This window comes from Macaca thibetana, chromosome 9, assembly GCF_024542745.1.
Source record: "Macaca thibetana thibetana isolate TM-01 chromosome 9, ASM2454274v1, whole genome shotgun sequence".
In the NCBI taxonomy this organism is placed as follows: domain Eukaryota; kingdom Metazoa; phylum Chordata; class Mammalia; order Primates; family Cercopithecidae; genus Macaca; species Macaca thibetana.
In genome coordinates this window covers 106238244-106263960 of record NC_065586.1, presented here as the reverse complement: position 1 = coordinate 106263960, position 25717 = coordinate 106238244, and the positions used below count along the sequence as shown (strand labels likewise).

General features: G+C 39.1%; 1 protein-coding gene across 8 annotated transcripts in view; it reads right to left on the bottom strand.

The window, feature by feature from the left end:
* Nucleotides 1–25717, bottom strand: part of ADD3 (adducin 3) — a 128249-nt gene that overhangs the window by 2750 nt on the left and 99782 nt on the right. For 6 of the 8 annotated variants that reach the window (XM_050804269.1, XM_050804271.1, XM_050804268.1 and 3 more), the window contains exons 3-14: nucleotides 19412–19550; nucleotides 15909–16060; nucleotides 14894–14974; nucleotides 13611–13760; nucleotides 12961–13104; nucleotides 12751–12849; nucleotides 10564–10746; nucleotides 8398–8655; nucleotides 6082–6201; nucleotides 5525–5611; nucleotides 1949–2072; nucleotides 102–197 (exon numbers count right to left, since the gene is read on the bottom strand). In XM_050804269.1, coding sequence (XP_050660226.1) covers nucleotides 102–197; nucleotides 1949–2072; nucleotides 5525–5611; nucleotides 6082–6201; nucleotides 8398–8655; nucleotides 10564–10746; nucleotides 12751–12849; nucleotides 12961–13104; nucleotides 13611–13760; nucleotides 14894–14974; nucleotides 15909–16060; nucleotides 19412–19550 — 1633 coding nt within the window. The remainder of the gene's footprint in view (nucleotides 1–101; nucleotides 198–1948; nucleotides 2073–5524; nucleotides 5612–6081; nucleotides 6202–8397; nucleotides 8656–10563; nucleotides 10747–12750; nucleotides 12850–12960; nucleotides 13105–13610; nucleotides 13761–14893; nucleotides 14975–15908; nucleotides 16061–19411; nucleotides 19551–25717) is intronic. The other 2 variants (XM_050804276.1, XM_050804275.1) reach the window with 1 other exon arrangement.

Here is a 25717-nt window from a genome sequence, read left to right as displayed (position 1 = left end):
ACTGTGATGAGGTGTTCAACATCCTCACATGAAAACAAAACACAGAGGCACAGACTCAAGACTAACTCAGTGAATGCTATGAGGGAAATTACATTGAGTACCTTCTAATTTTTCAGGGACATTTTGCGGTGACTGAGTTTGAGAATGAATTTGTGAAACAGATGAAGCATCATCTGAGAGTAATTCCTGCTCAGCATCTGTTGGATAAGAGTTTAGTTAAAAGCCATGCAAAACAAAAACAAAGCAGCATATGATTTTAGGGAGGTTAGTGCATATATCAAATGCCCGCATACACAGAGATGATAAATTCTTCAGCAGTGAGCTGAGCATGCTAACAGCTATCCCATATATCCATAATTATATATTAAGAGGAGGTTAATGTGTTAACATTTCTGGCTGCTAATAGTTATTTTATATACAAGTTACAAAAGATGCACAGCTACTGGCAGCCCAGGCAAATGGTATGTTGCATGTAGCTTTTGCTAGCATTAGAAAACCAAAGCATACTGCGCAGCCAGATGAAAAGAATTATAAAGTCTCACCAATGATGCTACATTAATGAGGCAGAATGCTTCATGGAATTTTTGAACAATATTTAATTTGTGATTCTTGTCAGAGCAATGTTACTGAGCTAATTCATAAGTCATAATAAATGTGGAAGAAACTACTTAGAAAGTTATATAAAAAAGGTGATGGTTCTAGAGTGCAACATTTGTTACCTGGCATCTTTAGGCTTTCAAAAAACAAGAGATTAAAGAGGGACATTTTACAAAATATGAAAAACAGAGAAAGTTCCCAACTTTATGTTAGAGTAAACAAATTCAATAACACCACTTAGAAAATTTAGTATAATTACATTAATGAGTCAGGATGACTCCCTTTTGTGACAAAGGCACAAAAAACTTCCTCGGATGATCCAGATGTCATTAGTTCTTCCTACATGGTATCTAACATGGACAAAAATTCATTAACTATTGGCTTGTTTTGCTTTGCATAAAAATTTCAACTATGTGTTGTGGATGCTCTAAAGCAGAGGCTCTTAACCCTCTTTTTGGGTGACAGGCTTCTTGTTCCTGACCCTGAACCCTCCCCTCCCTAAATGTGTATCTTAAACAATTAAGCATATATTTTTCAGGTGGCTCATGGACTGCCTGAAGTTTATCCAAAGACTCAAGATAGAGAACTCCTACTAGCAAGAATCTCTTATTCCAGAGAAAAAGGGAGCTAGTAGTCAATCGTTTAAGATGTTTTCATTAACAAGTCTTAAATATAATCCTAACAATCTACTTACTAAGGGTTCCGAAGCTAGAAAACTCAACCTACTAGAGTGTCCGTGTGCTTAAGGAAAGTCACATGAAAATTTTAGCAGTTAGTTTTAAATTTTGAAGTGACAATGTTAGCACCTCGAGATAACCAGAAATAGAGATTTTACAAAGCATCAAAACTACATACTTATCACTCTATAATTATTTAAAATTAAGAGAGTTAAAAAGCCACATACTTATGAAATGTATAAATCCATTAATTTATCTACATCTACTTTGGCTAGTAATTCTTTACTCATCTGGGAATCTCGCTTTCTAGAAGATTTTATTATAAAATAGTAGCATTCAGATGGTTTTCTTTTTCTTTTTTTTTTGAGACAGGGTCTCTCTCTGCTGCCTAGGCTGGAATGCAGTGGTGCGATCTCAGCTCACTGCAATCTCTGCCTTCCAGGTTCAAGTGATTCTCCTGCCTCAGCCTCCTGGGTAGCTAGGACTACAGGCATGCGCTACTATGCCCGGCTAATTTTTTGTATTTTTTAATAGAGATGGAGTTTCACCATGTTGGCCAGGCTGGTCTCAAACTCCTGACCTCAAGCAATCTGCCTGCCTTGGTCTCCCAAAGTGCTGGGATTACAGGCGCGAGCCATGGCGCCCAGCCACACTGAATATAAAGATTAACTAACCTTCTAAGCCTTGTTGTTTACGTTCGATTGTCTTCTTATACTCTTCAAGTTCTCCTTCTGTAAGATGACTAAATGGGTTAGGAGGAGCCGGTGGGCCATGATCATCATCTTCAAACTGCATAGTCTTACAGAGAAAAAATAAAAATAGATTCATTACCAAGAGTTTTATTTATGTATCTATCCATCCATCCATCTATATACACACAAATTCACATATGATGTTTGTGAAGCCTTATTTCACAACAATCCTAAGAAATGCAAGGTAACATGCTTTGTTTAAAATGTTCTTGTAAGATTAATGCTCTTAAACTACTGATCCAATGGACTAAAATTGCCAGTGATATTTCCTCAATAAGCCTGTATAAGTAAATTTTATAATAATTTTTAAAAACCATTATGCCAAGTTTTAATAAGCTTCACATAAAAAAAAAACTTGAAAAAAAAAAAAAAGAATTGCTCCATTTCAAAGACCTTTGTAAAAAAGGCTTACAGAAATGAAACTGTACCAAAAGTAGTTCTTTAAATTTGTTACGAAAATAAGCTTGTAACTGTTTTCTCCAGGAAAGGAAATAATGAGAATTTCAGTTGCACTTGGCATATGGAACCCATATATTTATTTTTCATCCCTCCCAAAACCCCACTAAAATGATAGTAAAGGAATAGAAAAAAGAAAAAAAAAAAAAAAAAAAAAAAAAGGATGCAAATGAGAAGCATGCTTATTTGCCCTGAAGAGGTCTGGTAAGGCCCAGAAACTAGAGGCAATAGGTACCATAGAAGGTGGTGGTAAGGAAAAGGTGAAAAGAGAGAAACAAGTTAAAAGTCTGAATAAGAAACAGATTCCCAGGTTCCCTTCCCTATTCCACAGAGCAAAACATTTCCCTCTCTCTCATCTCTGCAGAATATCAGAGGCTTAAGAAAGAAAAACTAACTAGGGGACACAAAATACAGTTGCAGGCTCCTAGAATGACGGTTGGAAACTGGCAGGAGATTGGAGTTCTTTTCCAGATAAACGAAATAGTCCCAGATAAAAGAATTACAGAGAATAATGTTTGGGGATTCCCCAGAGAAACAACCTGGTCCACATCCAATCACCCTACAATGAAGCTCACCAATCCCCGAGCTCTGTATATATCCAGAGCTTCTGATAGGCTTTAATGTCTCATTTTTCCATATAAACAGACATAGCCAACTCAGAATAGACAAAGACAAGAAAGGCAAATAAAGAAAATTTAAAATTGATACCCTTGGAGCAATAAGAGAAAGTGTAAAGATTAGGATGTTGTTAAAAAGGAACATTCATGGAATACGAACTCCTAAAAATAAAAAAAGTTGGCTGGGCGAGGTGGCTCATGCCTGTAATCCCAGCACTTTGGGAGGCCGAGGCAGGTGGATCACTAGGTCAGGATATCAAAACCATCCTGGCTAACACAGTGAAACCCTGTCTCTACTGAAAATAAAACAAACATTAGCCGGGTGTGGTGACAGGCGCCTGTAGTCCCAGCTACTCAGGAGGCTGAGGCAGGAGAGTGGCGTGAACCCAGGAGGCGGAGCTTGCAGTGAGCCAAGACTGCACCACTGCGCTCCAGCCTGGGCGACAGTGCGAGACTCCATCTCAAAAAAATAAATAAATATAAATAAATAAGATAAAATAAATTTAAAAAGTTAACATCAAAATAAAAAATTAAAAGGGTTAGAAAACATCAGGAAGGTCTCCCAGAAAGTAGGATACAAAGATAAAGGTACAGCAAGTAGGAGTGAAAAGAAAAAAATCAGAAGCTCAAAGAGGCCCAACATTCAAACTAACATAATATACTGGCAGAAAAAGAAATGGGAAGAAAACACTCTTGAAGAAACACTTAATAAAAACATCCAGAACTGAAGGACATGACTCTGTAGACTGAAAAGGGTTACTAATTACTTAGAAAAAAGACTAAAAAGAGATCTATGAAGCACACAATCATAAAATTTCAGAACAGCAGATATGCAGAAAAGGTCTAAAAGCAAAAACAAAACAAAACAAAACAAAAACACCTAAACAAAAGTTCAGGAATTCCAATGCCTTCCTACTTCAACAATAAAATAAGGGACAGAATGATGCTTTTCATGTTTCAAGGGAAAATTATTTCTAAACTATTCTATATCCATTATATGCACATTTGAAGGTAGAATAAAGGCATTTCAGACTGTTACCGCCTATGTATCCTTTTCTCAGAAAGCTGAGGGTGTGTTCTATGGTAAAGGAGGAAATCAAGAAAGCAGAAGACACAAGGTACAGGAAACTAAATTTAATGTAGATCAGCAGCACAGGAATCTTCCAGATGAACCTGTGCAGCTGGCCTGAGAGCAACCAATTTAGATTTGGATCAGAATGAAGGGGGGCTGGAACATAGAGATTACCTGTTGCCTTTCACCACATGGAAAATAATACTAGGACGGATTTTATGTTATTTTTAGTTTTTTTTTGAGACGGAGTCTCGCTCTGTCACCAGGCTGGAGTACAGTGGCGCAATCTTGGCTCACTGCAACCTCCGCCTTGCGGGTTCGAGCGATTCTGCCTCAGCCTCCTGAGTATCTGAGACTACAGGTGCATGCCACCACGCTCAGCTAATTTTTTTATTTTCAGTAAAGACAGGGTTTCACCATGTTGGCTAGGATGGTCTTGATCTCTTGACCTCGTGATCTGCCCGCCTCGGCCTCCCAAAGTGCTGGGATTACAGGCGTGAGCCACCACGCCCAGCTTGGACTTTATAATTCTGTTAAAAAGTTTGGGAAGAACTAAGCCAATGTACCCCAAATAATAAGCCAATGACAAAAAGGCAAGGTGAGGGTAGGGAGGGGTAACTTATGTAAGAAAGGAAATACTACCTGGCTCAGTAGCAAACATGTAGTAATATAAATAATGAAAGCTGATCTAACACACACACACACACGAAAAAAACTGATGTGTCCTTACTGGGAGAATGGGGAGAGGGAAAAAGGGAAGCATTGTATAAACAGGATAAATCCCCATCTTTCAAAAATATTTCATTAATTCTAAGATGAACTTTTTCCATCTGTGAAATTGGGAATCATCTTATGGCTTCCTACAATTATAACTGGCCATGTTTTTTCTCTTTTAGTGACATGTATAACAATGGTATTTCTTACAATGGGTAACACAGATTTGGTGAAAAATAGTCCAGGTCTAAAACTGATAGATCAAGAAAAAGCAGAAGATGCTCTTTAGAAACATCAAAGTAGGACCAGGAGCAGTGGTTTATACCTGTAATCCTGATACTCCAGGAGGTCAAGGCTGGAGGATCACCTGAAGCCAGGTGTTCACGACTATCCTGGGCAACAGAGTGAGACCTCATCTCAACTAACTTACTAGAAACATCAAAGTAAACATTAGAAGCAATGAAAAGAACAGAAAGTCGCTGTATCTGGAAACTGGGAATTATGGGTGGCATTTTAAATCTTGTGGGTTGACTTTTTGTGCTTATATTAACCTTAGTAAAAATAAATATTCATGTTTAAAAATCAATGAAATCAATGTGGTAGATCAAAAACAAAGATCATATTGCTTCATAAACTTACAGGAGGTGGCTTATCCACAACAATTCCAGCAAGCAACTGAGATTGTGGTCCTGCTGTTTTCAAGTCATATCGATTTTGTTCCCGAATCTGAATTGAAAAACAATTCAATACAAATTTCTTGAGGGCAACTAGACAGATGACCTTTGTTTTATCTTTTCATAAAAGCTTACTACTTGACATTTCCAGAGTAAGAGTCTCTTCCATTCCCACCTTCATGAAGACCTCTTTTACCATCCTAACAGCTCGTATTAGTCTCCTCCACTCTTCCTGGTAAGTGATTTCCTTTCGTCTTAGGTTGTTAGAGAACCGCATTTTCCCCTAATAGCAGGGTTCTCTAAGGCAGAAATATGTTTAATACATCTTCCCCATGTAGCCTGTTCACCAATTACTAGCACAGAGCTGGAGGCATTCAATATAAGCTAAAATTATACTGAATTAAATTACAAATACTTCTGTATTCAAACTTCTAAGTTTGACATTAACCAGATTCAATCACTTGTGATTTAAACATAAAACAATTAAAATGTCTCCCCTGGCTATAGAAGACCATGTCTTACCTTATTTCTCTTTTCTAGTACCTCATTCGGGTTTGTGTTTAAAGGAACAAACTGATTTGGATCTTCAATTTTGATAGGTGTTCCACCACTAACTTTAGATGAGTCTTCTGCTTTCATCCACTAAAGAAAAATTTTCTAAAATGAAGCTTTGTGTTAAGAAAATATTAGTAGATTGCTAGATAACTGCTTATAGTCTCAAGAGGGGCATTGCCAATGTTTAAATAATTTCACTCAGAAATATCTTAGTGGTGGGCCGGGCGCGGTGGCTCAAGCCTGTAATCCCAGCACTTTGGGAGGCCGAGACGGGCGGATCACGAGGTCAGGAGATCGAGACCATCCTGGCTAACACGGTGAAACCCCGTCTCTACTAAAAAAATACAAAAAACTAGCCGGGCGAGGTGGTGGGCGCCTGTAATCCCAGCTACAAGGGAGGCTGAGGCAGGAGAATGGCGTAAACCCGGGAGGCGGAGCTTGCAGTGAGCTGAGATCTGGCCACAGCACTCCAGCCTGGGCGACAGAGCGAGACTCCGTCTCAAAAAAAAAAAAAAAAAAAAATATCTTAGTGGTGAATTAGTTTCATCTTATACTAGTTACAAAAGGCTAAAATCAGCATTCACTTAAAAAATAAATGCCATTACGATTCACACAAATATTCAATTATACTGCTAATTAAACTTTCTCCTGTCAAGTGAAAACACGATGCTGAAGCTACTTCAAGCACAGAGAGCATGATCTCACATTCACTCACATTCAGTGTTCTGTCTTCTGCATTGAAGACAGAAGTTGGATGAATATGGCCAAGATGTCAAAACGAAAAAACAAAAAAAACCCTTAAGAAATATCTTAAGATTTAGTTTATCAGACTTCACTTTTTATTTTTGGCTGACAGAAAAGGCCAAGCCCTAATCAGCATTTTATAATGGGGATAATCTGGTATATAATAGCAAAATAGAATCATAGGGTTGGAAGGAGCTTACATAATTTTTTTCATTTACCCCATATTATAATCCTTAAAGAAAGCAAATCTCAGCCGGGCATGGTGGCTCAAGCCTGTAATCCCAGCACTTTGGGAGGCCGAGATGGGCAGATCACGAGGTCAGGAGATCAAGACCATCCTGGCTAACACAGTGAAACCCCGTCTCTACCAAAAAATACAAAAAAAAAAACTAGCCGGGCGAGGTGGCGGGTGCCTGTAGTCCCAGCTACTCGGGAGGCTGAGGCAGGAGAATGGCGTGAACCCGGGAGACGGAACTTGCAGTGAGCTGAGATCCGGCCACTGTACTCCAGCCTGGGCGACAGAGCGAGACTCTGTCTCAAAAAAAAAAAAAAAAAAAAAAAGCAAGCAAATCTCGATCAAGATTAATGATGGCTAACCATCAATCTCTGTCAACAAAATGAATTCTGAGAAACCAATGAGTTTATGTTCTTTTACTGGGAGGCAAGAAATCTTATAGACTACAGAAAAGACATTCTGATGCCTAGGTATTTTCGTATTGAATGCCATTAGTTTATACAAGATGAACTAATTCTGAATATCTAGAGCTGTGGTGTCCAATCTTTTGACTTCCCTGGGCCACGCTGGAAGAAGAACTGTCTTGGGCCACATATAAAATACACTAACACTAATGACAGCTGATTAGCTTAAAAAAAAATCACAAAAAATTCTCATAATGTTTTAATAAAGTTTACAAATTTGTGTTAAGCTGCATCCAAAGCCATCCTGGGCCATGGATTGGACAAGCTTGACCTAGAGAATGTTTGGTGGTATGCACTCCAAAACCAAACCAAACCAAATCTAATGCAAACTTCTGAAAAAGATAAAATAACCCATTTCTCTACCCTACAAGATCTTGCCTAAGGGTAGCTATATGTGCAGTGATTCATGCAGCTTTGGTACAATTAGGTATTGATAACTTTTATAGTTTTAATTCACTGGTGAATTAAACTACTGGTGTAGTTTAACAGAAACTACAAAGCAGTATCATGTAGTGAGCAAGAACTGGGCTCAAGAGTCAGACTGTCTTCATGCAAATCCCGAGTTTACCATTAAAACATGATTAATTAACCCTTTTTGCCTTGGTTTTCTCATCTATAAAACAGACAGAAAAACAGCATCATTCATATTAGGAGAATTAAATGATATGATCTGTGTATGGCACTTAGAAGAGTGCCTTGCACAAAGTTAAAGCCAGATAAGTGACAGTAATATTTTTAATATTATTTTATTTTCCAAATATTTTCAATATAGAACATTCAATTCTTGAGTAACTAGGCAAAATATTTAGTAAAGGCAAACTATGTAAAATACCGGCATACCGTGATTTTGGTTCGGGGACTGGTTTCTCCGTTCCGAGACTCCTCAGGCACATTCACTTTCATGTAAGTATTTGGTGAGTTCAGCCATCTTGTTTTTTCACGCTGTTGCCTCTGTGCCATGTATTTGAGAGGAGAGAGTGGCACCGTATCGTCTTCAAAGGAAAAGGCAGTCACAGTTGCTGGGATTTCCACATCACTCTTGTGCCTAGGCTTCTCTCGAATGAGAGGATGCCTGTAAGCATAGCCTGTTCTATACCCCTGAGGGAGGGAAAAACCACATTTAAAGCATTAAACGTGTATCAACAACAGCATTTGGATCCTAATTCCTTATACAAATGATTTAAAAGACTCCTTTGCTGAAAAACAAAGAAAAAAGCATCCTTCCAAACACCACATAACTCTCACGTAACACTAGAGTTGAAATTACGCAAATTTCAAGACCCAGTTAAAGCTGATTACAGCTGATATTGCAATTTCTACTCACACAACTGTTCCTGACAAGGAACAGTTTTAAGTTGCTGACCAGAAGTGCTTTTCTGCCTATAAACCTGTTTTTGGGAAGCAAATCTCAGTGCTCATTTAAGTCTTTGTTCCTAGGTCTGAAGGTAGTCAGCCTTCTGAGCCTTCACAGAAGAGAGTAAAATCTAAGATAACATTTGCCAAACCATACATCTTTTAAGGGGTCACTATCCAAAATATATAGGGAACTCAAAAAATAGCAAGAAAAGAACCCAATTAAAAAGTGGGCAAAGGATCTGAATAAACATTTCTCAAAAGAAGACATACAAATGGTCAACAAGTATATTAAAACATCACTAATCAAGAAAATGCAAATTAAAGCATGAGATATCATGTCCTATCTGTTAGAATCGCTATTATAAAAAAGATGAAAGACAACAAGCATTAGAATGTAGGAAGAAAGGGACCCTTTGCACACTGTTGGTAGCAATATAAATTAGTACAGCCATTGGGGAAAACAGTACGGAGGTTCCTCATACAATTAAAAATAAAACTACCATATGACCCAGCAGTCTCACTACCAGATATATATCCAAAGGAAATGTAAGCAGTATGTCAAAGAGGTATCTGCACTCTCATGTTAGGTACAGCATTATTCACAATAGCCCAGATATGGAATCATCCTAAGTGTCCACTGATGGATGGGATATCAATGTTGTACATATAACACAATGGAATACTATTCAGCTTTAAAAAAGAAATTCTGTCAAATGTGACAACATGGATGAACCTCGAGGACATTATATTAAATGAAATAAACCAGGCATAGAAAGACAAATACCCCCATGATCTCACTTATATACAGAATCTTAAAAAGTTAAAAAAATATTAGCCAGGCATGGTGGCACACACCAATGGTCCCAGCTACACAGGAGGCTGAGGTTTAAGAATGGTTTGAGCCCAGCAGGTTGAGGCTGCAAGTGAGCCCTGATTGTGTCACGGCACTCCAAGCAAGATCCTGCCTCCAACAACCACAACCACAACAACAACAACAAAAGTTGAACTCATAAAAGTAGAGTAGAATAGTGGTTCCTAGGAAGTGGGGGTGGGGAGATGTTGATCAAAGGATACAAAATGTCAGTTAGACAGGAGGAAAAAGTTCAAGAGTTATATACTATGGTGACTATGGTTAATAACAATATATTGTAATCTTGAAAAAAAAAAAAAAAAACCAGGCCGGGCACGGTGGCTCAAGCCTGTAATCCCAGCACTTTGGGAGGCCGAGACAGGCGGATCACAAAGTCAGGAGATCGAGACCATCCTGGCTAACACGGTGAAACCCTGTCTCTACTAAAAAAATACAAAAAACTAGCCAGGCAAGGTGGCGGGCGCCTGTAGTCCCAGCTACTTGGGAGGCTGAGGCACGAGAATGGCGTGAACCTGGGAGGCGGAGCTTGCAGTGAGCTGAGATCTGGCCACTGCACTCCAGCCTGGGCGGCAGAGCGAGACTCCGTCTCAAAAAAAAAAAAAAAGGGCATTTTAAGTTCTGTTTAATTCTCAAAGGTGTGGTTAAATCACACTGAAATGCTTTCCTAGGGCCAAACTCAGCTTCTGGAGGAGTATGGAGCATGTTCTACAAAAATGGAAGCATCTGCTCTTGAATCTGAAGACATTAAATCCAAGTTTTATTTCAATTGTGCAACGTACCAAGTTGTCCAGAGTCCTCATAAGCCCTTCAAACTCAATTTCGCCAACCTTCCATTTTTGATGGGAAACCATATTCACACCTCCTCCACCAGACGCTGCTATAGTGTAAGTGAAAGCTTTATACTTCTGAAAGTCCAGTATGTGGAGATTGTCCACTCCACCTGCTCCCGCTAGGGCCCGCACCTGTAATCAATGGTAAAATATACAGAGATACAAAACTATAAAGACTGTAATGAGTATTTTACTTTCAAAAAGGCACAATTTCAATTTGACAAATACGTATAATACTTGCTCAGGCTACTAACAACAAAGACAAGATGACACTCTTGTGCCAGCAGACAGCTGAAGTATCTTTTCCACCTATCTGAAAAAGAAACTTTCCAAGACTCTGATCCTCCCTGATGGAAAACACATTTAGAGCCATACCTCTTAATATATATTTTTTTTTTTTTTTTTGAGACGGAGTCTCGCTCTGTAGCCCAGGCTGGAGTGCAGTGGCCGGATCTCAGCTCACTGCAAGCTCTGCCTCCCGGGTTCACGCCATTCTCCGGCCTCAGCCTCCCGAGTCGCTGGGACTACAGGCGCTGCCACCTCGCCCGGCTATTTTTTGTATTTCTTAGTAGAGACGGGGTTTCACCGTGTTAGCCGGGATGGTCTCGATCTCCTGACCTCGTGATCCGCCCATCTCGGCCTCCCAAAGTGCTGGGATTACAGGCTTGAGCCACCGCACCTGGCCTTAATATATTTTAAGCAACTGAAATCTGTTGCCAAATTTTAAATTTCTTTTCTTGAAGTTTCCCCAGGGTTATCCAGTTAATACTTTTGCTAAAAGTTATAATTTTAAGGGAATACAAAAACACCGTACTTTGAATTTAAAGATATTTAGGCAGAAGCCATCGGCTCATTATCTTAATTTAATTAAGTTTTTCATAGCCCCATTTGACAAGAGGAGGAGGAGCCATCAAAGCAAAAAAGAAGTTGATTGTTAGGACAAGTTAATGTTGCTAAAAAAAGGTTTTGTTGTTTTTTTCTCCCCGTTTCTTGTGGCTCTTCCAATAAATTAAGATTATTACCATTTGCTTCATGAGAATCTGCTTTATTTATTTGTTTATTTATTGAGACGGAGACTCGCTCTTGTTGCCCAGGCTGGAGTACAATAGCACGATCTCAGCTCACTGCAACCTCTGCCTCCCGAGTGGCTGGGATTACAGGCACCTGCTAATTTTGTATTTTAGTAGAGATGGGGTTTCTCCATGTTGGTCAGGCTGGTCTCGAACTACTGACCTAAGGTGATCCACCCGCCTCGGCCTCCCAAAGTGCTGGGATTACAGGTGTGAGCCACCACGCCCGGCCAAATCTGCTTGATTTAGAGAAAATTAGGGCCTTTAAATACATTCAGCATCTCTGATGAAAAAAGTGGTTAATAAATATCCAACCTCTCATCATAATGAGGTTGTGGAAGTGTTGAAAACTGCAATTTCATAAAACTTCTGGCCCTAGTTAAACTTTTTACAAAAGTGACCACAGCACATTTGATTCTTGATTTGCAGCTGTTTTTCTTTCTTAATTAGCACCATCACTAGAGGGTGAAAACAGAGAAATATACAATTGTACTAACTTTTTTTTCTTTTTTTTTTTTTTGAGACGGAGTCTTGCTCTGTCGCCCAGGCTGGAGTGCTGTGGCTGGACCTCAGCTCACTGCAAGCTCCGCCTCCCGGGTTTACGCCATTCTCCTGACTCAGCCTCCCGAGTAGCTGGGACTACAGACGCCCGCCACCTCGCCCGGCTAGTTTTTTGTATTTTTTAGTAGAGACAGGGTTTCACCGTGTTAGCCAGGATGGTCTCGATCTCCTGACCTCGTGATCCGCCCGTCTCGGCCTCCCAAAGTGCTGGGATTACAGGCTTGAGCCACCGCGCCCGGCCCACAATTGTACTAACTTAAAAAGCAGGATTGTAGGGATAATGATGTTTATGAGACCCTTAGATTGAATGTGAGAAAATTTTAATTTCCTTTACTTCTATTTTCAATTCAAGAGATAACTGAGTTGACAACCCTCTCTACATAAGTAGAGCAGAACTTCTCTTAAAAGACAAAAAGCCACTAATACATATTTGGAAATAAGTACACAAAATCCAACTAAACAAGCAAACAACAAAGAATTAAAAAGGGGGAATAATGTTTCCTACCTGAATCTCACAGGCTAGCTGCACATTAAAGATATAATGAAAAGCCTCCTCAATTGTTTCTCCAAGTGCAACCACACCATGATTCCTGAGTACCAGCACCTAAAATAGAATGCCCACAGCAATCACTTGAAATAACTGGCATAGCTCACACTGTTTTCATCAACAGCAGCAGCAACAAAAATAGCTCTTTAGACAAACTCTATGACATACCTTACAACTTGGCCCCAAAACTTTCTGCAGCTGAATTCTCTCCTCCTGTTCTTCAAGCGACCCTTGGTAGTCATAATAGGCAACATCTCCCAGAATAAGAGACTCTTGAGAAATGGGAAGGATCCCACATTTCATGGAGGATACCTATTTGGTTTGGCCCATACCAAGATAACACATTTCGTTACTACATACATTTTCATAGGAACTTGATTGTCTGGTCAGGTCAGGAAAGCACTGGCCTATTCACTGTGTTCACCATTGCAGCCCACTTTCCACTTTATTCACTTCCCACTTTGTTTCTTACACACACACACACACACACACACACACACACACACACACACACACACAAGACTTAGGGAATACAACTCAACTTAAATGCTGTGTCAAATATTATGAAAGAAGTTTTGCTCTAAAAAACTCAATGACCCAATTTTCAAACTGGTTAGTTTTAAAATCCAAATGCTATTTCTCCAGTTGTTTCCTAGAATGGTAGCATTTGGTTCCAAGGGCCTTTCACTTTCTGGTTATGCAGATTATTATATCAAATATGATTCTGAAAAGCAGATAGTAAAGCATCCTGTTGAGAAAGCCACAAAAATAATACATCTTCCAGAGTCACTGTCAGTTTTGACCTTTCATTGACTTACAGCTGCTGTTGCAAGGGTATGGATGTGTATCACACACTTAACATCAGGACGTGTTGAATAGATTGCAGCATGGGGACTGAATCCTGTATGGTCAATTTTCAAATTGGTACTTCCCTGGTCAACCACTTCTCCTATTATATTGACTTTTACCTGGAAAAAATCAGAAAAACATATTTAACTGGTACATATGTATCAAAGTTTGTGTTTCACAAGCTAAACCGGGGGTAGCAAACCTTTTTGTAAAAGGCCAGATAGTAAACATTTTGGACTTCGTGGGCCTCTGCTGCAATTATTCAAATCTGCAGCTGCAGTACAAAAGCAGCCATAAACAATCTGTAAGTTAGCAGGTACAGCTTTGTTCCCATAAAACTTTATTTATAAAACAGGTGCAACAAAACTTAGTACTTGGCAAGAAGTAGTTTCTAAGAAACTGAGAACTTAAGCTCTTCATTGGAGGTCTGAACAAGTCTGGCATGTATAGAATTGGCTAGAAAACTTCTATTTGCTAACATTACAGCAAGCACCCAGAACCAAAGTAGCTCCTGTCACTCTGTAAGCTGGTGACAGTGGCTAGGAGTACAATCATGGAAAAGATAAAATACTAAGAAGGTCAGATCCTATATTCTTACCAACTGAACTTTGTTTAAATCTAGCTATGAACATTGTGTGTGTGTGTGTGTGTGTGTGTGTGTGTGTGTGTTTAAGATGGAGTCTTGCCCTGTCGCCCAGGCTGGAGTGCAACGGTGTGTTCTTGGCTCACTGCATCCTCTGCCTCGTGGGTTCAAGCGATTCTCCTGCCTCAGCCTCCCGAGTAGCTGGGATTACAGGCGTGTGCCACCACACCCAGCTAATTTTTTCTATCTTTAGTAGAAATGGGGTTTCACCATGTTGGCCAGACTGGTCTTGAACTCCTGACCTCGTGATCCACCTGCCTCAGCCTCCCAAGTGCTGGGATTACAGGCGTGAGCCACCGCGCCTGGCCGTGTGTGTGTGTGTGTGTTTTTTAAGACAAATTTCTGAGTGTATAGGGTGGAAAAAAAAAATCAAGATTCCCTTCAAAACATAGAAAACTGGTAAGACCAACTCATTTATTAGTCTCTTCAATTACACTACTCTCTAAAACTTTTCTTTAAAACAACAACATAGTTCAAATTCCCTTCACTGTTCACTAGTAAATGTTTTTCCATCCATACCTTCTTATTCTGTCCTGTACTAAAAGCTAAAAACTGTCAGAAAAGCAGAAGAAAGCTCAGAAAAAGCAACACAGGAATGGAAAATTATACCAAATTGGAGGCTGTAGCTTCAGAAAAAGATAGGCCTCTGGGAATTATTATAATGTGGTCTTGCTCCTTACTTATTCTTACCTGGAAAAAAAAAACCAACAACAGGGAATTACTATGAAGTGGTCTATATTTTGCAGTGGAAACATGACTACAAATATATTTACAATGACTAATTGTGAGAGATCAGGAAAAAAAAAAACCCAACAAAGCAAAAATTAAAGGTCTACAACATGAAACTCCTAAAGTTTCCCTCAAGTACTTGCTTAAAAATTCTGACTTTAATTTCTTATTTACTGGACTTATAAAAGTGCTATTTTGGGCCTCTAAGATTATTTAGGGTCAGCTATGTTCATGGAAAATAAATGCTAATATTATTCAAGCCAATATGGCAATGATTACAACCTTAATTTATAACTTGGAAGTTAAGGCAAAATGGGCAAAGGAAAGCAAACAGTATCTCTTCCTAGGAAGGAATTAAAATAAAGATGGAAGGTGGAAAGGAAGAAAGGTTCTCTGTGGACTGCATCTATACCATTTCCATTGTACAGTATTTTAATACTCTTTTGCTTCCAAATAGCATCTTTTTCCAAGTGTGGCAAAATAAAAATATGATGGTGAATGGCAAGAATATATTTAAAAAATAAAGACCAGGGAGGAAATTTCCCTGACCTCCTCTATCTTCCTTGCCTCAAATGCTTATAAAGCCACTGATCCACTGATGCTCAGACGTAATTATCATGGAGAGGGACAATTTTGACAGAAGGATTTCTTCCTGGATAGATTCTACACTTGGTCTGAACCAAAGGAACAACACAGATAGTAAGGGGAGAAGAAAGGTGGGGGAACTGTAGCCTCTCCCTTGGGAATAAGGTTTAAATCAGTATTTGGCTGCGATCTAGCATACTAGGTTTAGAGAATAAGTCTGAAAACTGGACTTCCAGGTAAAGGTAAGAAAAGTATAGTTGCCTGCTAGTTGGAATTTTTTCAGAAAGGAATTGAAAGCTGAAGAACTCACTGAGATATAGGTATTTGCCAGGTGTGCCCATCCAAACAAGTCTACAAGTCTGTACAGGCTGGCAAGTTTACAGCGAGTAAGTTTTTCTCCCTTCACATATGAGGATGTATCTGCACCAGGAAGGTCATTGATAGGTGTGACCATGCCAAGACCTAAAAGAACAAAAAATGTGGAGAGAGATACAAGTCATGCAATCCCTTACCTGGAAATTAGTTGCCAGGAAGTAGCCTGCATCTGGGAGTATCCCAGCCTTGTATATAATAATCTGAAATTTATCAGCCCATACAGTATTTTATTAGCTTATTCTCCTTCAGAGAGGTACACTGAGAGTAAAATAAGTATCAGCTATCTTTGATTGCTTAGTAAAAGTTGCTTCATCTAGTGCTTGCTAAGGAGTGACTATATCAAAGGCTCACACCACTGGGGAAAAATTGTTACATATATCTCCAAGGGTAAAACTGTTAAATACTGAGGTTATTGCTAGTTTTATGATGAAAAGACCTCAACAGAAAGCTACTTTTCTATTATCTCTCTTGACTTTTATTCAAACACACAAAAAAATTTGAGATGGAAAATAATGCATGCAAATAGTAGTATGATTTCTGTCCTACTGAAGATCTTGAAGGTCTCTGATGATCTAATTGCCAAGTTCAACTGTTACCAAGTTCAACTTTTGCTCAGTCTTCATTCTCCTTGACCTTTTTACAGCTTAACACAATTTACACTGCCTCATTCCTAGAACTCTTCTCCAGGCCCATGCGATACTATCTCAGATCTCTTGTTCCTTGTCCACCTGCTTTTCTCCAAGTTCATCTGTTTCCTTTGCCCAACTGTGGCTCTTTCCCAAAGCTCAGTCCTCCACTATGTTCTTTCTCATTTTACATTTCCCTGCAAAAACATTACAGACTCTTGAGCCTCCCTACTGTTATTTTTGTGTAGATGACTCACTCCCTGGTCTTTAGTTCTGATCAGCTCCTCCTCCCCATTTTCCAGCCTGCTTCTTTTCTTTTTTTTTTTTTGAGATGGAGTTTTGCCCTTGTTATCCAGGCTGGAGTGCAATGGCGTGATCTCAGTTCACCGCAACCTCCGCCTCCCGGGTTCAAAGCGATTCTCCTGCCTCAGCCTCCTGAGTAGCTGGGATTACAGGCATATGTCACCATGCCCAGCTAATTTAGTAGTTTTAGTAGAGATGGGGTTTTTCCTTGTTGGTCAGGGTGGTCTCGAACTCCTGACCTCAGATGATAGATGATCCACCCGCCTTGGCCTCCCAAAGTGGTGGGATTATAGGCCTAGGCCACTGTGCCTGGCCCCAGCCTTTTTTTTTTTTTTTTTTTTTAAAGAGGCAGGGTCTCACTCTGTCCCCCGGGCTGCAGTGCAGTGGTGTGATCATGGTTCACTGCAGCCTTGAACTCCTAGGCTCAAGCAATCCTTCCACCTCAGCCTCCTGAGTAGCTATGACTACAGGGCACGCTGCCACACCTGGCTAATTTTTTAATTTTTTAGTGGAGACAGGGTCTCACTATGTTGCCCAGGCTGGTCTTGAACTCCTGGCCTCCAGTGATCCTCCTGCCTTGGCCTCCCAAAGTGCTAGGATTATAGGCATAAGCCACTGCGCCCAGCCTAGCCTGCCATTTCTTACTGCCTACAACACAATAACATCAAAATTAAAAGGGTCTAAAAGTGATTTTATCTTCTCTCTCCTGGTTTTTCTTACCTTCTCTCTTCTCTTTACTTTGCTTCTAATATTGATATTACCATTCCTGTAGGCTCAAACTGTAAGTAACCTCTATCTCTTAACCTCTCCCGGGTTACCATATATAATTTGCCACCACATTCCATGACTGTTTTCTTCATAAGGTCCCTCGTTGTCCACACTTGAGTTCAGCCCTTAACTCATGCCCTGCAATAAGCCTCATTCTTGTCCTTGGCTGTAGCCCCTTTCTTTGTAAATTCATTATGCATAAAGCCATTGAGTTTTCCAAAGCACTGCTTTTAACCTGAGAATATGAGCAAGAACTTTTAAAGAGAATATTTCAATGTAAAACCTTTTAATTTTGAGATGTTTTGAAGTAATTTGAATAGTTTTAATATATAAGCCACACAAAATAGTATAATTTCTGACAAAATTTTAGAGTCAGTCATTAACCTGTCTCCTACTCTCCCTGTAACTTTCCAACTTTAACTTCCGCTTTTCACAACACAACGTTAAGTATTTCAGGCAACTGGTTGCTATTTCCTGACCTCCGAACAGTGGCACACGGCTTTCCTCCTGCCGTGCCTTTGCACATTCCAGTCAGCAGGCCAAGGTCTCCTGTAGCTCCTTGTTCCCGCCATGGAATCCAGGACACTTGCAGGGCAGCTTCTTTTACTATTTCTGTCTTCTCTGACTAGTCTTCCTCTTTGAGCTTTTGAGGTTTTCTCTTTGGAATCTTTTGTCAGCCCATACCCTCTTGTATGATTATTTAATCAATGTCCACGCTTTGAGTACTATTTCTCTATGTCTATTTGCCAAATGTTTCTCCTAAGCTGACTGCATTTCCAATTGCTGCAATGTCTTGGCAATGCAAATGGAGCATGCCCAAAGTTGAACTTCCTCCATTTCCCAAGCCAAACTAGATCTCCAACTCTGGACTATTCTATTTTTGTTAATAGTACTATGAAATCTCCCAGTTCATTCTTCACACAGAAAATATAGTGGTCTTTTAAAATCATCCTTCTGCTTAAAATGGCTTCCCATCAAAGTTAGGAATAAAACCCAAACTTCCAAATCCAACTGTGATATGATTTATATCCAGCCACATTAAAATCAGATTATTTTAGAAAATAGAGACAAGCTCGGCCTGGTGCAGAGGCTCATGCCTGTAATCCCAGCACTTTGGGAGGCTGAGGTGGGCGGATCACAAGGTCAGGAGTTCGAGACCAGCCTGACCAACATGGTGAAACCCCGTCTCTACTAAAAATACAAAAAATTAGCCAGGCATGGTGGCATGCACCTGTAATCCCAGCTATTCAGGAGGCTGAGGCAGGAGAATCACTTGAGCCTGGGAGGCAGAGGTTGCAGTGAGCCAAGATCAGGCCACTGTATTCCAACCTAGGTGACAGAGCAAGACTCTTGTCTCAAAACAAACAAACAAACAAACACGAACAACAACAACAACAAAAAAACAAAAATAGAGACAAAGTTTTCACTTTGTTGCTAGGCTGGTCTCGAACTCCTGGGCTCAAGCATTTCTCCCACCTCAGCCTCCCATGTGGCTGGGACTACTGACACATGCCACAGGTCCCAGCGCAGACCATGTCTTATATCATCTTATAATCTGTATAAAGTGTAGTAAATGCCTGGTTGATATGAAAAGGTAGGAGGTTCTAACACTATGTTACTCTAAGTATTAGATGTTATAAACTTAAGAACTGAACCTGAGCAGAATATGTTGCTAGAGATGTACACTGTTCCAAAGTGGAAGTAAAATTATAATGTTTAAAACTCTGCAAAACTGACATACTGAGGGGAGGTGAAGAAAAACCCGAGAAAGAATTGGCCATGATGTAATCTGCAATCTGTTGTAATGCTAGTAATCCAGTTGGGTTGTGGCCTTTCTTCATCTGTTCTTGAATAAGGCATTCCAAGTCTTCCCGAAAGGCCTGTAATACACAAAAATAACGACTGAGCAAGCATATCTCACTTGCAGCAGAATGGCCCAAAAGTAACGTGCTCCGATACAATCAATCTTTCCCCCATCCCTCTTCTGAATAGCTTTTACCTGTACTATTTAAAAACAAATATAAAACACAAAACAATAAAACCAAAGCACTGGAAGAAGCAGCAAGAAGCTTGCTTTAAGGGGGAGGAACCACTAGGCATTCTTAATGTCAATGAAAATGAGATATTGTAGTATCTATACTAGACAGGCACAGATACAACTCCTCTTATTAATATACAATTCAAGCACCAAGAAACTGCTGTAAAAAACGGTGACCCACTCCTTGCTTACCTGAGACAGAGTCCCCAGCCGGGCACGGTGGCTCACGCCTGTAATCCCAGCACTTTGGGAGACCGAGGCGGGCGGATCACCTGAGGTCGGGAGTTGGAGACCAGCCTGACCAACATGGAGAAACCCGTCTCTACTAAAAATACAAAATTAGCCAGGCATGCTGGTGCATGCCTGTAATCCCAGCTACTTGGGAGGCTGAGGCAGGAGAATAGCTTGAACTTGGAAGGAGGAGGCATGCAGTGAGCCAAGATCGTGCCATTGCACTCCAGCCTGGGCAATGAGAGCGAAACTCCGTCTCAAAAAAAACAAAAAAACAAAACAAAACAAAACAAAAAGACAGAGTCCCCATGTGAATGGGGCACAACTTTGAATACAGAGTGACTCAATGGCAAAAGTTTTCACTGAGACATACTAAATCATCATTTCTATTTTATTATTTCCATGGCAATTCCTTAGCTCCATAAACTCTGAAAACAAATTAATAAGAGTTGAGTTCTAATTACTCTTCTGCAACACTGTGATACATGGCAGTTTTTTAATGGAACTTTGGGTTCCATATGTTCCTATTCTGGAGTTCTGTATCTTTTTGGGGGTGGGTTGGGGTGAGGTAGTGGCAGAAACAGTATTTATATGGATCAAAATCCTGAACATTAAGAGAACGCCCCTATTCCAGTAATCCTCAAGTTACTAATATGGTTCATCATCTGAAACTTCTCCCAGTCCTTCGCATCACAAATAGTTGGTTCTGACTTTCCATCAAACCCAACTGACACTTATTTTAATAAGTTTGTCATTTGTTCTCTTGCTCATGTCTATTTCATTTTAAAGATGAAGGCTCTTGCAACGTAAGTCACTTAACCCTTGCTCTTCCATTTGAGATCAGCTACTTATGTAGCAGGATGCCCTGCCAGAAATTAAGTTCCATTTCCCCCACTTTGCCTAAGAGGGAGAAGGCAGAAAATTATTCTGGAATCGCTACCTCCAAGAAGGGTAGGTATGAATACCTGGGAGATAAATGAAAAAACCTCCTTTAGAAGAGTGAATCTCTTTTGAGTCACTGACAGTGGTCTGCCTCATGCGGGTAGGAATAAAATCTCCTGGAGTCTCTGCTTAGATGGAGCCTTTCTGAGAGAGTTTCCCAGAGGTCCAGGAAACTTTTTTTTTTTTCCTCGCTCTGTTGCCCAGATTGGAGTGCAGTGGCATAATCTTAGCTCACTGCAACCTCCACCTCCTGGGTTCAAGTGATTCTTCTATCTCAGCCTCCCAAGTAGCTGGGATTATAGGTGTGCACCACCATGCCTGGCTAATTTTTGTATTTTTAGTAGAGATGGGGTTTCACCATGTTGGTGAGGTTGGTCTCAAACTCCTGTCCTCAAGTGATCCACCCGTCTTGGCTGCCCAAAGTGGTGGGATTACAGATGTGAGCCACCATGTTCCGCCAGGAACTTTTTTAAAAAAAATAATAGCATAGGAACACATGGTGGTAAGGGGAAATGTGGCTCTAAAGGTATGAGGTGGTAGATGTTAGGACCAGTTCTGATTCAGTGTTTGCAGTGCACTTAGAACAATAATTGAGAGGTTTCCATGATGTGAACTCTAAGAACTGGGTGCTAATAGTTGTAATATTGGGTGCTCAACCATAAGGGACCATGGAACATCCTAACTGAGCTTAGCACAGGAAGATCCTTCCCTGATGCACTGTGGTGGCCTGCATAAGCATCTGGGTCAACAGTGAACCTATAGCTCCTATTGAACAGTTTAAGACTGGTTTTCAACATTCTATCATGGGGAAGGGAAGTACAATAGCAGTGGTGGGCTGAACAGACTCTAGTGTGTCTCCCTCACATACATATATACAGATGCATGATTACACGACCCACACCCATCTTGGATATGGAGGCCACTGATGAACCTAGTCAGTGTAAGTCACTAAAGTTCTGGAAGAATTCAAAGAAAAGCAGAAATTCCAAGAGAAAGATGGTGTACTTTCTGCTAATAAGGCAAGTGGATATTTGAGTGATTAATTTTTAAAAATACTCATTGTGACCACATTTGAATCCTAAGTTCATGGAGCAGTTTACGCAAGTTAAATATGGCTTTTCTTTTTACAAATTCAAAGCTTGTTAAGTATAAATCATTCACATAATATAAGTTGAAAAACATCTGGTTCTACTGACTGTATCTAGTTCATTTAAATATACAATTTAAATCAGAAAAACTGTCCTGTAAAATATCCTCTACAAAGACATACTTCATTTATCAGAAAACTCCATTAGGGAGTTTTCTTGTTCATCCAAGACTCTGTGAAGATAAGATGGCTAAGAGCTGTATACAAGATACATGGACACCTTCATACAGATAAGTAACGTAACTATTTTACCATGCTTAAGGCTGAAAGGAAAAAAATCTTCCAGATATCCTCATTTATCTTTTAAGTACAGAAAACTTCTGGACACATGGCAACAGGCCAGTCTGCTCTTCTGGAACTCTATCTTCCCTTCAGAACTAAACTATTTAAATTTTTCTCAGTTCAAAGTAGTTATAACCAATATTCTTTGATTCAGTTTTAAAAACCCAAAATTAATGATACCTACTATGTGTATCACTCATTACATATATTACAATAGCTTTGAAAAGTAGGCATTATCTATTTTATTAAATGTCTTGCACCTTTCTTCCAGGAAAAATTTAAGGCAACTTCTATAGATTAAAATGCTACAAAAAAAATATAGGTAAGAAAAATAAAGCTGAAGAGAGAATAAGCATAAGGAGGGTAGATGGAGCCAGGAATGAGGTTAAGATACAAAGTGAATCCCATAAAATTGTATGCATTTGCTAGAGATGGAACAAATTTTATCTCAACTCTGGCAGCCAACACAAATTAAGACAGCCTGCTCAGTGTACTGATTCACAATGGTTTTTAGATTAAAAAAAAAAAAAAACAACCAAGTGCTCAAGAGAATCACAACTATTTATAAAACTGGTGAGAAATTTCTACTGGGTAGTATGAGAAAGTTAAAAAAGAAAGGTTGAAAACTTGTTCATGGACATACAGCTAGTAAATGAGAGAGGCAAGGACACAGGTCCAATGCTCTTTTTACATTAGTGAAATGCTTTCTTCATTACCATATATCCCACAATATGTGAGTACCATTCTAAAACCTTTGGGATAGCTATGGTGTCATAGAGGCACGTATAAGCCCTTCTGAAATCAAATTAAAAATAAGAGGGAAAATACGAATGTCTCCTTCAAAGCTGACGAATAGCTTCTACGCAGTACAGGTTAAAAAAAAACAACAGTTTTCAAAGTATATGAAATCTCCCCAGCCTTTTTTACAGTTCACAGTGCTTCAACAGATAAGAATTCTTCCAGTGCAAAAAAGGTTTAGTATGTTGTCATGAACATTTATAACTCATTTTTACATGTTTCAAATGTTTCTGAAATATTGTTCAGATAATTACCTAAGTCTTACAACAGTAAGTGTAAAAATTACTAATATAAGACTAATATAAAAAATGACTAATATAATTACTAATTTCAGCTGATTTTTAAAATTTATCAGTAAATTTATTGAGCTTTCATTAAAATATTAAGATAAAAATTTTATTTATCTTTGAGATGGGTAATCATATTTTTACTAAAGTTCAATGTTAGTAATCCTTTATAGTTGATTCATTTGAGTCTCACCACAAAGCCCTGAGATAGGCAATGACTTGCTTGAGGTTACAAAGCTAATAAGTAAATGGAATAAAGATTCAAATCTGGAACCCTCAACTGGGCACAGGATCTTTTCCTAATTTTAATCAGAGTTGGGTTGTATCTCTGAAACCAAAGTAGCAGGAATGTTGTGATCTGAAATGTTGAGTAAACCTCTTAGGCTAGATTAGAGCATTAGATTGCAATGGTAGATAAAGCAAAAATACATATATAGAGTGGCAGATTATGGTGATCCTGGAATACCAGGTTAAGTACTTGCCCTCTTGTAGCTAAGAAATCATCAAAGCATAATGAGAAACTTAATTTCTAATCACGGTGGTGAGGCCACATACTGTGCTTGTCAGATTAGCCAACAGTTCCCTGGAGTTTCCACTAAAGAAGAGTTGGGTTAGAAGATCAAACAACATATACACAAAACCATGGCATAAACTATGTCTTCTTTCTCAGATACAGAAGAGCATAGAAGAGGAGGCAGTGGTAGTTGTTAAATTTTGTGAAGATGAATAAACCAGAATGCCATCAGGGTGACAGATTCAAGACCTTCAAAAACCAAAATATAGTCTAAGGAATTAAAATCTTCAAAGTGTTGCCACAAAAGCATAACGTACTTCAAATTAGCAATAAATACATAATTTCCAAAAAATAGTTGCCTACTACGTGCTACATGCTGTACTGCATGCTCTTATTTTAATTGTCACAACCGTGTAAGGTATTTTCCCCATTTTACCAACAAGGAAACTGAAGCTGAAGTTCAATGAGCTTCCTAATGTCACATAGCTAGTAAGTGGTAGGCAAAGCAAAATTTGAACCCAGATCCAAAACAAACACTTTCATTAAAAAATTGTGTAAACAAAATGGGCAATGACGAGAAAATGTACCGACTCCTAACCTAGGTCAAAATGGCTTGGTACTGCAAAATTTCCATAGTCTGCTGCTATGTAATTTTTTCGCCATTACTACCTCATGCTTTAGCCTATGAGGTTCATGCAGCATTCTCTGATCGCAACTTGCACTTCTCGAGCCCTGCTGGATCTCCTTCGTCCAATGGAAGTATTGACTTGCACTGTTCTTCTTCCTAATGAATTCTTTCCTTTATTCAACACATCATAAATGCTACCTTCTCCTTGAAGTTACCTAATCATCCAAGTTAGGAGGAATCTCTGTATTTCTTCTCTTCTGCACTTCACTGTGAATGTTTCCCCATACTATACTTAGGGTACCTATTGTATGACTGTGATTGTTTAACTATTTTCCTACTCTGCTATACCATATTATCTGAGGACTGAAACTGGGTCTGTCACATTTCTAGATTCTCCCTGAGTGTGTAGTTCAGTGCTCAATTAATACTAAGTTAGAGTTTCTTTTCATTTTCCTAGATACAAAGAAAGTGAAGAATTTGATCTCAATCTGGACTCAGTTAAGGTAGCAAAGATCCATTTCATAGGTTATTAGCTAGAAAACAGTCTTATCAGTCTATTACTTGAATGAGAAATCCTTCCTGTGTAATTAGGCCTGCCCATAATCTACTAGGTAAGATTTATTTTCTTTAAATAAGAAATTCATCATCATTGAATGTTATAAACTTTTAAAAAGCCATTTAATTCTTCAACTCAAACAAAATTCTACTCGAAAACTTAATTTGCCCCCAGAACATTATAGTTTGAACAGCTCTTCAAACACAGGTCCAAAAAGTATGGGAAAAAAATCACTAGGTGAAAAGCAAAACGTTTAAGTTAGAGACAGGGTGCCTTAAAAGCCTTATCTGAATCTCACACCCTTTTATTTTATATATCTATCAATGTTGAGGGAGTGAGGCTATAAACTTTGAATTAATAAAGTATGGACAAAAATGAACTTCTAAAAATGTCAAATATTCAGAGATTTAAGATTCATGTAGGCTAAGAATACACTTTAAGTACTCATATATTCCAGAATACTATAATCCAAAAGTAGAATTCACTTGAGGTGTCACATTTTAAGGCTCTGTATCCGGTCAGAACTTTCAGGAGAAAGTGGCAGGAGATAAAATATTTAAGTCACAGAAAAGAGAACCAATTTGAGTTTGTAAGAAAACCTCACCTGATAAAATTATTTCAATT